The following is a 12,917-nucleotide window of genomic DNA, read 5'->3' as shown; positions in this document are numbered from 1 at the left end:
CTTTAGTGTTTTTCTTTCATCACTGTTACCTTTGCAGCAAAGCTCTCACAGACGGTGTGCATCGAGAATATTGGTCTCTCTCCTATCTGACAGCGTCAGTCCATAAACACTGGTTTCAGCATCAGACCTAAACATCCACAGCAGGCCAGCTGTAGTCTGAGTTGGAGCAGGGAGGAGGTCAGGGTGGATGGAAGGGTATCAGAACTTGCTGGGACTTTAGTTCGGAGACAAAAGCTAATGCGTCAGGCTGATAGTTAGATTTGTTATTTCAAACTTTGATGAATTGTTTCAACTATGAACCTTCCCATCAGAGGGTCACACACTACTCCACACAACTTTACAGCCTTTATTTTTAAAGTAACTAACGATGAAGGTAAAAAAGAGTTTTAGCTGAATCTTTCCTGATCCGTTTGATGATGTCATCATCCAGCAGGAGAATGTTCTCCTGTGCTCGGTGAGAACCCTGCAGGACACACATTTTCTGACTGCTGTTCTATGCTACTCAGGTCCTCCTGAGGGGCCTTCGGCTCTTTGTAGTGGGACCGCACCGCCGGTCCTTTGAGGACGATGGACGCTGTGACCTCGCCAGGCCCCAGCTCCAGCACCAGGACCAGGATGGAACGCAGAACCTCGGCCTGCAGACAAACACTAGGTGTGGTCCTGCTGGTGGCTGGCACATTGGTTTCCATGGTGACCTCAAGTTCACCTGCTGCAGGTAACCTTGCTAGGTGCTGTTAGCTGTTAATGTTGACCTCTGACCTCTGAGCCATCTGTACACAGCAGGAAATGAACATGGACTTCCTCAAAAGGACTGCAGTGCAGGAATCTTCTTCTGAGTCTCATTTTAGCTCCATATTGTCATCCTCCCACATTACTGACTCACGCACACACAGAGTCACATGACCTGCTGATGTCAGACTGTGGAGGTTTACACTGACATCAGCTGATCAGATGTAGGCAGCAGGAAGCTGCTTCATCACAAACAGCTCTCAGAGGTCAGCTGGTTGTGACTGTGTTGGTGTGATGTCACTTTTAGTCCTGAAACGTCACTCGACATTTCAGGACTTGTGTTAGAGATGACAGATTCGGGGAGTGTGTGTTTATTATAGTGCCCTCTGTGGATCACATGTTGCATTATGGATGTCAGATTTCAACCCATGGCTGTGTTTTAATTCAGACTGAAGAAGAGTTTTTCCAACCTGATGAAGACGTAGAAACTTGTTTCAGTGCACTGAAAGAAAAACCACAAACATCACATGGTCATACATCCACAATGAAATGTAGCTCAATTCCCTGGGCTAATTTTTTTATTCTCCACCTGCTCTTCTATAGAGCACCTGTGCCATGAGACGTCAGAGCTACGCAGATGTGAAATAAAACAGATGTGAGAGCTCAGCAAGCACATAATGAACGCTTAGTGAATAAAAAAACTGTAAATAAACAAAGTGAAGTGGGAAGCCTGAGATGGTCTAAGCATGGGCAGAGGATGAAGATGGAGGAGAAAAGGAACACCTCAGAGGAGGTTCATAGATGTAGTGAAGGAGGACTGCTGAGTTGTCAGTGTGAGAGGAGGATGCTGGGAGATGGAGGCAGATGATCCACTTTGGCACCCCCTAATGGAAGCAGGTGAAAGAAGAATAAGGTTTACTGCTGAGGAGATTATCTATAATACTATCGTGTCATATTTGAGTAGATTTATATTTTAGACTGCAAATCAGAAGGACCCAACGCTTTAAAATAAATGTGATGGAGTACAGAAGCAGATGTGCTGCCATAAAACACCTCAGCCACAGCTGTTCTGTGAGGGCACCTCAGAGTCAGGAATAACAGGAGATGTTTCTCAGAGCTGAGAGCAGTAAATACAGGAGCTCAGATAAATGCAGGTTAGCAGTTAGCCTAGTGCATCAATCTGAAGAGATTCTTTATAATTAAAAAATGATAAATATTTTCTGCATCTATCGATCAGTCTGTCTGTCTGTGTGTGAGAGGGCGTCGTCTCCTGAATACCAATGACTCGTCTCTGTTCTGCATGTGATGCTGCCGCAAAGCACGGCGTCACCACGGCAACAAGGCCAAGACCAGATGAAAGAGACCCAGTCAAGGCTGTGTGTGTGTGTGTGTGTGTGTGTGTGTGTGTGTGTGTGTGTGCGTGCGTACGTCATAAAGACAAATGGTTTTAAAGAGACTGCAAGGGAGGAAAAAGAGGAGTGTGTTTCTGCTGTGTGAATGAATGCTGTAAAGAAGCTGAACCAGCTCAGTCTCATTAAGGTGATCTGTGTTTGTGACGCTTTGTCATTTCAGAGTTTATTCTTTATTTTGTGCTGTGATCAGTTTCAAATCATAATTCAAAAATACTAATATGTTTGTAAAAACGAGTGTGCCACTGGCAGAGGTCAAAAGAAATGAAGTGCAAATACTTCATTACTGTACTTACTTACAGATTTTAGGTATCTGCACTTTTTTTTTTCTGACGACTTTTTACTTTTACTCCCTACATTTTAAATAAGTATCTGAGATTTCTATTCCTTACATTTTCAAAACAGGCTCATTAGTTTCGGTTTACAGCCCTTTCTTTGAGCTGCTGTATTTCACAGGGAGAGAAAAGAAAGCTTACATGTTTTTGAATCAGATATTGGGTTTGCACATGTGAAATTATGTTTCTTCATATTGCGAATCATGCTGCTAAACAAACTGAGGTAGACTTAACTGAGTTATTTAAAGGCTGCATGAAAATCCTCTGCAAGTTAGTGCAGGATAAGCAGGTTAGTTTGCTGAACTGTGATGGATTTAATGTAGAAAACAATGATATAAACGATATAAAGACAGCATAAACAGTGTACTGTCAGTGTATGGAAATCAGCCAGAACAACTCATGAAACATCTGCTCACATCTGGTTGAATTCAGGTGTGTAAATCCGCAAAGAGCAGCAGGTCAGCTGATCACAGCCTGTACATTAAGAAAATCTACTGGAGCTCTCAGTAGAAAGTATTGTGAGTTTGATTTTTTTCCTCACACTGAGCCACTAAAACTGATTTTTTAGTGTTCCCCCACCTGCTGAATCCACTTTAACCCGTGACTGTTGTCATTTCCTGTTTAGAGCAAAGTCACCCTCTACAATGCAGGCACCAGAAAACGGAGATATATTTTTTATTTTCCTTCTTTTTGTTCAGATTAAAGCTGACTGCAATTAGAATAAAAAACAGAATAAAGTTTGTGTTCCCATCTACAGATACTATTTTACCTTTATGTTAATATAGCACAAAGTTCAGTTAGATTTGCACAAAAATAGAAACGTCCTCCATAGATCTGCTTTTACTTTCTTACTTTTTACTTAGGTTTATTCAGGGTCCCTAGGTTCTTACCAGTCCTCAGGTTTATTCGGGTCTTCAGGGTCTTCAGATTTGTTCATGTTTATCAGTTTCTTTCAGGGTCCTTCAGGTTTATTCCCTCGTGTTTGGTAACAATCTGGTTATGGCACACGCTCACTCTTGAGGTATAATGTTGAGCTTTTAAATTCACGACTTCTGTCCTTCTGGCCCACAGTTGTGCTGGAATTCAACAGAACGACTGATTCTTCGTCACATCCGTCATCACCATCATCATCCTCCACCTCTTCTAGACCCTCACCTCCCAGCCACCCCTCAGACTCTGGATACCACAGTAACGGTGGTGGTGCAGGCTCAGCAGAGGACCCAGACTCTGGTGCTCAGGGGATCCACCTCCTCCTGAGACCTCCAGACCTCCTGTCCCCCAGTCTACCTCCACCACTTCCCCCACATAGCCAGCCCACCCTCACTCCTCCTCCCCCCTGGGAACAGGGGCCCTCACTGGAGGAGGCCTGGGGGTCTGGGGACTACCTGGAGACTCTGTCCTTCATGGTACCTGAAGGTGACGAGATGGCCCTCGCCACGCCACTGCCCAGCCACCCCTATGATGGGGACAATGGGGGGGACTGGGTCTCTTATGACACCTCCTTTCCTGCTCGCCCCACCCTCTCACTGTCATCCAAACTTCCCCTCTCCCCCTCCTCCTCAACCCCCAACATTCCCCTTCACACTCAGCCTGCCCATCCAGATGTCTTCCCCACCTGGGATGAGGACTATGACTTGGAGGACATGATCCCACTGGAGCCGACGGAGTTGCTGCTGCCTGACATGAACAGTCTGGAGTACTACACAAACCTGTTGGCTCGGGAGAGGGAGAAGGAGAGGGAGAGGGAGAAGGAGAGGGAAAAGGTAAATGAGAACGACTCCAAACCTGTCCTTACACCTACAGCAACACACACCCACCATCCTCCTTCTACCCCATCCTCGAGCCCCATTGCTCCTCTAGGATTGGAGCCTAAGCATCCCCCAAGACAGCCCACACCTCCCCTCATCCTTACACCTATCCTCACAGGTGAGGAGAAGACACCTGCTCCATCAGCCACCCCCAAGATCCCTTCCACCCCTACTGCTCTTGCTCCAAAACACAAAGACTATGTCTCGGTCCCAAGCAGGCACCCTTCCCGACCCCCGTCCAACACCACCAGCTGGGTGCCTCCCCCTCCACCACTGGGACCCCCCACCCGCCCTGAGAGGCCAGAGAGGCCCACAGTGGTCACTGAGATGCCAGCAAAGGCTCCTCCCACCAAGGCCGCAACCACTACTAAGGCTACCACGACAACAACCACCGCCATCATCACCACCACCCAAATCACAGCCATCAGCCTGACCAGAGCCCCTCCAGTCACCACACCCAGAGTGGCCCAGACACCACCCACCAGACAATACCTGTGCAATGTCACCAAGCCAGAAATGTACCTGGTCAGAGTAGGTAAGAGTCTTAGAAGGTCATGTGACCGTACCTCCAGGTGCTGCACATGTTCTGTCTAATCACTGATGTCTTCCATGTTTGTGTGCCCTGCAGTCAGCTCCAAAGGCTCGTCTGCTGGTTTCAGTCAGGTCCGAGATCTTCTGAAAAAAGACTTCAACCGCTCAGTGGAGCTGCAGGTACAAACAGAATCGCTGCTTCTCAGATCTGCATGATTCCGTCCTGCTGATGCTGACTGTGGTTTCCCCTCACAGTCAAGCTCCTGCTTCACAGACTTCACATGAAACAGGCTAATCCCAGCCCGTCCTCTAATGTTCTCGCTCTGAAGTGTTTGTTTTTAGCTCATTCGGCTGCAGTCACAAGAATCACTACTCTATCTGCAGTACTGGTCAGAATTTAGTCAAACACACAGACAATGATCGGCTAATATTTGTCTTTCTCACTGGATTTTCTTCCTCATTAGTTTGTCCAAAGCAACCAACCAATGACCAGAGACTGATCTCTGTGTGTTACTGTGTCACTGACGTTCTGGTTCATGCTTATGTGGAGTTTGCGTTGTGCTGGGAGCCAGTCATTTATTAACTTTGTAATAGTGAACTCTGTTTCTAAGCTAATGTTAGCTTGTTGTTTACTGGGAGCAGAGGCATCGAGACACTCGGAGTATAAACCTGACATCCTTTAGATTTTAGTCTTTCACATAGAAATCAGTCCATAGACTGTTAGAGGCAGCAGGAGAAGGTCCAAGCTTTTAAATTACACAAAAATCAATAAAAACCATTTAATCCATGAAAATATGCCATCTGATGCATACTTTTCTTTATTTTTTTAATGCCTTCTCTTTCATTTATTCATTTACTTTACTGAATCCTTATTAGATATTAAGCTAAACTTAAAAATTGTTAATAACTTTCCACTCTTCCCTGGTTGTTTCCTTTTCAGTTCCTAAGAACTCCATCCAGTTTTGCCTTTCGTGTTGTGTCGGGACCGCTGATCTTCACTGCCATGTCCGTCATCAATGCCCTCCGCCGACCGCCGCCACGCTTCGGCCCCATTCCCACAGTTTCACCACTGTACACCATACCTGACCTCAGGTATCAGATCCACTCTGTGCTGCAGTTTGTTCCCACTCATGTTGACATCCGAGTCTGCAACTTCAGTGAACGGGTGGAGAGAGGGCTCACCATGGCGTACGCAGAGACACGGAAGAGATTACATGAGGGAGGGAACGCCACCGTACAGGTGAGTCTGCCTCGTGTGTGGTCACCATTTAAAGCCGTTCGCTTTTCTAATTTCTTTTACTTCTTCACACAGTTGCTGAACATCACCATAAGCGTGGCCTGGCCAGCGGTGGAGCAGAAGGTTCCCGTCGACATCACGTTTGCGGTGCGGGATGGCCGGGGCTACCTGCCGGGGTCAGAGGTCAGTGAACACCTGAGGAAGCTCAGCCTGGTGGAGTTCAGCTTCTACGTGGGATTTCCTGCGCTGCAGATCGCTGAACGTACGAGACGATACACAAACCCATCACATGTCACAATAAACATTAAACCGACAATATGTAAAGCGTTTTTATCAAACTTCTGTTAACAGCCTTTCACTACCCTGAGCTCAACACTTCACACCACCTGCGCTCCACCTGGGTCCGTACAGGTAAGAAACCCACTCTCTTTTTTTTACATTTTGGTATGATGTTTTTGTACTGTGTGGATGATGGTATGTGTTAGCTTCGCTCTGACGAACTCCCCTTTGTGTGGTATCAGTCCTGCTGGGAGTTCAGGAGCAGCTGGTGGCTGAGAGAAGCTTTAAGGCTCGTCTGGAGAGACGCCTGGCTCTGCTGTTGGAGGAGGGACTGCAGGAAACCAGTAGGAGGCGCTGGAAGAGAGCCACAGCAGTGGGCAACAACAGTCTACAGGTACACGCACAAGGCAATGATGGCTGATGTAATGCCACCAGACAGAGGTGTGTGTACCTGTACAATGTGAATGTGCACTGAACTGGTTGTGTCTCAGGTGGTGCGGGTCTCCAGGCTGTCAGGGGCAGAGCGCCCTCTGGAGGTCTTTTACTTTGTGGAGGGTCCCGGTGGAGAGAGGGTCCCTGCTGAGGTGACCGCCGCCACTCTGAACCGTGTGGACCTTCAAAGGGCCGCCATTGTCCTTGGACACCGTGTGCAGAGACCGCTGGCCCAACGTGAGTCCAATGCTGAGTGTGTCCAAACTGCTTCTGATTGGTTCAGAAAGTGTCATATTGATAAAGTTTGATCTTTTTGATTCTGTTTCCAGCTGTGGAGACGATCTCTGTCCCTCCAGCTGAGACTCAGAGCAGCAGCATCTGGCTGATTGTCGGTGTTGTTGTCCCGGTTGTACTGGCCGTCTTCATCATCATCATCCTGTACTGGAAGCTCTGCGGTTCCGAGAAGCTTGAGTTCCAGCCGGACGCCATTAACACCATCCAGCAGAGGCAAAAGGTCAGAGGTCAACAAAAAGGACTGGCACTTTAAAATTAACAGGCGATGACACCTGGTGTTTTTCTGTCCTCTGTGTCTGCAATCTTAGGATTTTAGCCACCAACATGATGTTTTTGTTACCTTACTGACCCCTGATCCATATCCTCTGTCAGCTTCAGGCTCCCAGCGTTAAAGGCTTCGACTTTGCAAAGCTTCACCTGGGTCAGCACAGTAAGGATGACATCATGGTGATCCAGGAGTCCGGTCCACTTCCTGCACCAGTAAAGGAAGCCACGCCCTCCGATGGCGGAGACCTCAACACCCCCAAATCCAAAGGATCATCCACCAAGGTGTCGCGGCTGAGCCGCCGCAGGGGGAGGTTAGGAATATGTTGTGACTTATTAAACAAACTTGTTAAAAAATATAGAATATGAACTTCACTGGCTCGTTGACACGATTATTTTTCATTCAGAGAAATCGTCGACATCGAACATTTTTACTGAAGTATCTCAAAATTTTACTTAATCCGGCAGCTGTGGCTACAATGTAGCTTGCCATCGCCAGTGTGTGAATGGGTGAATGACTGAATGTAGTGTGAAGCGCTTTGGGGTCCTTAGGGACTAGAAAAGCGCTATACAAATGCAGGCCATTTACCATTTACCTGTTGTGTCCATTGTCAGGCTCAGCCCATCAGACGGCGACTCGTTAGGAAGCGACCAATCGAGCGGCAGGGAGTCAGCAGAAGAAAGCACCCGACCTGTGGCCACACCCAGCGAGGGGAAACAGCACAGGAAGACACCCAAAAATGGTGAGAGCCACAGTGACATAATCAGCTTTAGTATTTGTAATGAATAGGCTGTAAACAAAGGATGGAGGCTCTGCTCTGTTCAAACTTTGTCTTTTCTGTTTAATGCACTGCCTACTTGAAGGGAGGAGCAAAATGGGTACGTTACCATGCCAACACATTACCACCTTCTCACACACCGATCTCCAATCCACATTTCCTATCAACACGTGAAGCATTGCGATGCTGCAGAGACAAGAGCTCAACCTTTAAATTCACAGATTAAACAATAATAATAATTAATCTGTGACTGTGTCAAATCGATCCGTCTCCAGTAATCACAGTACCAGCGACAACAATACCTTAACTCATAAAGGGAAGAACAGGTCCTGGTTTATGAGGCGAGTCATCAGCAGTAAGCTAAATCTGAATACTGATCATCACTAAATGATGGAGCGAATTTTACTTTCCACTCTTACTTTATTAACTTCTCTTTTTTATTATTCTTGTACACTTGGAATATACATGCTTGTTGTCTAAATGTTTATATTCAGACTTCTCTATAGTTTGAAGGTTATTTCTGGTAAAATAATTTCTCTGACAGTAACAAACACAACCCTGAGTAATGCTGAAGATCTGACCGCAGTTGTCAGCCTCCTGGATGTCCTCTGCATATGACCTCTGACCTCTGTGCTGGGGGTCTTGGTCTGTCTGAGGGATTTCCCTCATTCTCTCTTTGTTTCTTCTGCTGCTTATTCTGGGAAAAAGTTTTTTTCTCCCACTTTTTCATCATTATCCTTATCATCGCCATCTTCATCTCCTTGTTGGTTGCTTGTCACTTTTTATCCTTCTGCAGTAACTGCAGCTCTGCACACATAAACACGTTTATTTCTGCTGTAAAGCTTTAACATGGATGTCTATGGGACTGACCTACTCGCTCTGCAAGCTTTCAGTAGATGGTCACTGGTGAAATGCATCCTGGGAGTCTGAGCTTTCACTTCTCTGTTGGTCTTTAAGTCTCCTTTCACTTTTTTCTGTCCTCTGACCTCTCCTTCCACAGGTGCTCCATCAGGCAGCGGCCCGGACGAACTGCTGTCCTCGTCCTCCATCTTTGACCATGTGGACCGCCTGTCCCGCGGGTCATCTGACGGCACCCGTCGTCAGGCCAACAAGGTGCAGCTCATCGCCATGCAGCCACGTCCGAGCCCACCGCAGCCACATGCCCCATCACAGCCAAGCCCCTCCCTCACTGAAAAGGTCAACACAGAGGTGAGTTGACAACAAAAATACATCCAGTCACAGCTTGCCATGAGGTCATCATCATTAACTGTAGTCAACCGTCTCTGTTCCTGCAGGTGGCGCTGCGGCACAAGTCAGAGATCGAGCATCACCGGAACAAACTGCGACAGCGTGCTAAGAGGCGGGGCCAGTGCGAGTTTCCCTCCATGGATGACATCATGGACGCATTTGGAGATGGTCCAGTTCAGAGTGAGGTGGCACAGCGACTCTACAGCTCTGCCCACGACCACATGGACTGCATCCTGCAGGCCGATGCTGCCTCACCCCCAACTCCCACCGACTCCAGGAAAAGGTCAGACCCTACCTGAGGTGAAAAAAGAATATTTCATTCTCCATGAACAGCTGCTTCTGTGTGACTAAAGCGAAAGCTGACTCAGTTCCCTCAAAGACAAACGTGTTCTCAGACTTCCTTGACGCATGCTCAGTCACACAGGTAAGGAAATCCCAGAAAGTTGATTCTGTTCATCTGGACATAGCATTACATTTGCATAATGACCAAAACTTGCAGCACTGATTTAATTGATTGTACAGTTTATAAGGTTGGGGGAACCTGCAGGCAGCAAAGACAGAAGAAGTGGATGATGATGAAATGTTTCTCTCACTGAAAACACTACATCCAGATGAATGGGACTGATGTCCTCAGAAGGACACATAGTCAATACTCTTGTCAGTCCTTCAGGGTTGGTGCATGTCTTTGATCCTGTAGGTAATATTCATGAACATGACCTCAAAGGGTAGCCAGGGTGAAGAAGGTGTGCATTTTGGGAATCTTAGCATTTTATCCCTGCTCTTTGCAAATGATGTAGGTCTTGGAGGCTGTGTGGACAATAGCTGATTTTTCTCTTTGGGCTCGCGGACAAAGGGGAAGGTGGAGCTTGAGATGGACTGGTGGATTGGTGCTCCATGCAGGAGTTGTACCGTACTGCTGCTGTGAGGTTAAGAAAGAGAGCTTAGCTCGAAGATGTCCGTTTCAACCTGACACAGGAGGAGCTCAGAATCGAGCCGTGCTCCTTCTCAGTCTGATCAGTGCCTCCTGAGCACCTCCAGACATGCCCAGTTGGGAGGAGGCCCTGCAGGAGACCTCAAACTCTAGAGAAATCATATTTAAGACATACCAACCGCATCCCTGTTAGCACCAAAGCTAAGCTCATTATTGTCCCATCTGTTTCCAGCCTGACTGTAAACTCCTGTGTTTTTTTGCCAGAGGGAGGCGCTCTCCTAGGAGTCGGCGGGCTCAGCCAGGACCTGGAAGTCTTCCTGACACAGACAGAGACCGGCTGCTCACCGATCAGAGCGCCACCTACAGGAAATACCCCGGACTCAACAACGTGGCCTACATGGTGAGGCAAACAAAATTTAACCATCAAATAAGCAAGGTAGGTGTGAGCTGGATATGTTGCCTGTTCTAAGCATTCACAGACACACATAATGTTTGAGTGTTTGGAGGTACACGGCTGATCTGATCTGTTACTGATGGTGTCGTCAGCATGACGTGGACAGAGCTGTACACTGTTACTGAACTCTGAGTGACACAGGAAGTCTTTTTGAGCCCTGTGGACTTTTTTTGTAAGACAGCAGAGCGCTGACTTGATGTTCTACTTCATTTCCTACAGTCAGACCCCGACCTGCCCCCGGACCACGGCAGCCCCTCCCCCACTGACGAGGTCTTTGACCCTGCCCCGGCCCCGCCACCCTACATGCCCCCCCAGCCCTCCATTGAAGAGGCCCGGCAGCAGATGCACTCTCTTCTGGATGACGCCTTCGCCCTGGTGTCGCCGTCCTCGCAGGGCAGCGCCGGGGTAAGCTCTGCCCTGCCCAGCCCCTCCCCTCAGAGCTGGCCCCCAAACCAGCAGTGGGGCTCTTACCCAGCAGCCCCCCCTCACAGCCCCTTCTCTGCAGTGAGTGTGTGGACCTGCAGATGAAGCAGATACTTCTGTCAGGAACTCGTGCTCTGGTTTAATTCTCTTCTTTCTCTTCTTCCTGCAGAGATATGCAGAGCTGGGGATGTCCCCCACCTCAGTCCAGGGCCTCCTGCAGAGGTTAGTATCAGAATACAGAAGACTTGGTCCAGTCTGAGTACTAGGTCAGAACCAGAGCTCATTCTCTGTGTGTTTCTACAGGCAGGGGCTGAGCTCAGGAGGGTATGTGTCTACTGGAGATCAGCTGCAGGAGTCCATTTACTCCAACAGGGGGCAGTATGAGGACCCACCCTCCTCCTCTAGACCTCGACCTGTAGGAGGGAGCACAGGTACAGTCACAGCCATCAACAAATAACAGCTCACCGTGCGTTCAGTTTATATGACCTGACAGCAGGTATCTACTTTTCATGATGGGGGGTTCATAGAAGTCACTGCAGCTATATACATGACCGGCCCCCTGCTGGGCAGCGACAGCACTGAGGATGGCCTCAGTGAGTCAATAAATACATTCAGTTCTGTAACTTTATGCCATGAAATATACAGATTAAAGTAAAATGAATGAATCAAATCTGAGTCTAAAATATTCTCCTCTTATTTTCACTTTCTGACGTGTTTTAGATCCTGAACTTGTCTCAAACAGTCAAAATGTGCAGAGGTAACGCATAATTCAGCTGACTGGTCATGCGGTAGAGGCTGCCCTCTGGTGGTGCCATACACTACAACAAATATACAGCATTTCTAACAGTTTAGGAAAGAAAGAATTATCATTCTCTCAAGATTTCTGAAAAGAATCATATTGTGTGTGAATACCCAGAGACTGTAGATTAGGTTAGTTAATGTGGGACGAGGCATTTTTTTCTCATGACTCTGACAATAAAGCCAAAGGTAACAAACCTCACATGACTTTGTCTGTATTCAGTTTGTTTCCACACAGGCTGATGATTTACTAATGTTGTATCTGCTGACTGGTTTCACTGACCTCCAGGTGCACAGCTCCATCACCTGACCCAGGTGGGTCTGTCCAGTCAGATTGGAGCATACCCTGGGGTGGGTCGCAGCATGTCGGGCCCCACTGGCTCTAGCTGGAATCAGCAGCATTCAGACCAGGACCTTTCCAGGCCGGGAGCCAGCAGAGAGAGCGTGAGTGGTGAAATCAGTAAAGAAAATAGCTTGGTGGTGCACAGGTGGAGCTGAAATGTCTCACCCTTTCTCCTTTCTTTTCACAGGTGATGTCCTTTCCTGAGTTCTCCTCTTCCTCTGTTTTCCAGATGCCCAGCTCCTCATTGCGGGACCCGTCAGCTCCACCTCTCCTCCTGACCTCACCTACTCCAGAATATCCGCCTGAGGATGCATCACCATCCGCCCACACCTCCGCCTCTCTTATAAAGGCCATCAGGGAGGAGCTGCGACGTCTCGCACAGAAACAGGCGGCAGTGACCAGCTACCCGTAAACTGGTTTGGACCTCTTTGGATCAGGACTCAGCTGGTTTTGAAAGTTTTAAACCACATAGAACCTGAAAGGTCTAAGGGAAACCATGAAACTAACCAATTTACACTCTGGGCTCTGTTGAGCTAGTGTACGTCTGTGCCGGTAAACCCAAAACAAGTCTGGACCACAATCCATGTCTGAAAACTTGGACGTCTCTCCTGGAGACCTCCGGT

The 12,917-nt window shown here is 47.8% G+C and overlaps 1 protein-coding gene across 1 annotated transcript; it reads left to right on the top strand.

Moving 5' to 3' along the window:
• The first annotated feature begins 567 nt into the window (after positions 1-567).
• LOC146614829 (UPF0606 protein KIAA1549) lies at positions 568-12,706 on the top strand. The gene is made up of 20 exons (XM_085376150.1): positions 568-715; positions 3,545-4,816; positions 4,910-4,992; positions 5,753-6,052; positions 6,125-6,311; positions 6,401-6,460; positions 6,571-6,722; positions 6,820-6,997; positions 7,090-7,274; positions 7,427-7,632; positions 7,934-8,061; positions 8,183-8,197; positions 9,098-9,306; positions 9,393-9,628; positions 10,541-10,712; positions 10,950-11,234; positions 11,323-11,375; positions 11,457-11,584; positions 12,241-12,395; positions 12,482-12,706. The coding sequence occupies exons 1-20, from the start codon at positions 568-570 to the stop codon at positions 12,704-12,706; spliced, it is 4,377 nt and encodes a 1,458-aa protein (XP_085232276.1).
• The last annotated feature ends 211 nt before the right edge of the window (positions 12,707-12,917 follow it).

This window comes from Diplotaxodon limnothrissa, linkage group LG17 (genome assembly GCF_057381915.1).
Source record: "Diplotaxodon limnothrissa isolate DT_005_m linkage group LG17, D_limnothrissa_male_GT1.1, whole genome shotgun sequence".
NCBI lineage: Eukaryota > Metazoa > Chordata > Actinopteri > Cichliformes > Cichlidae > Diplotaxodon > Diplotaxodon limnothrissa.
This window is presented reverse-complemented; position numbering and strand designations above follow the sequence as displayed.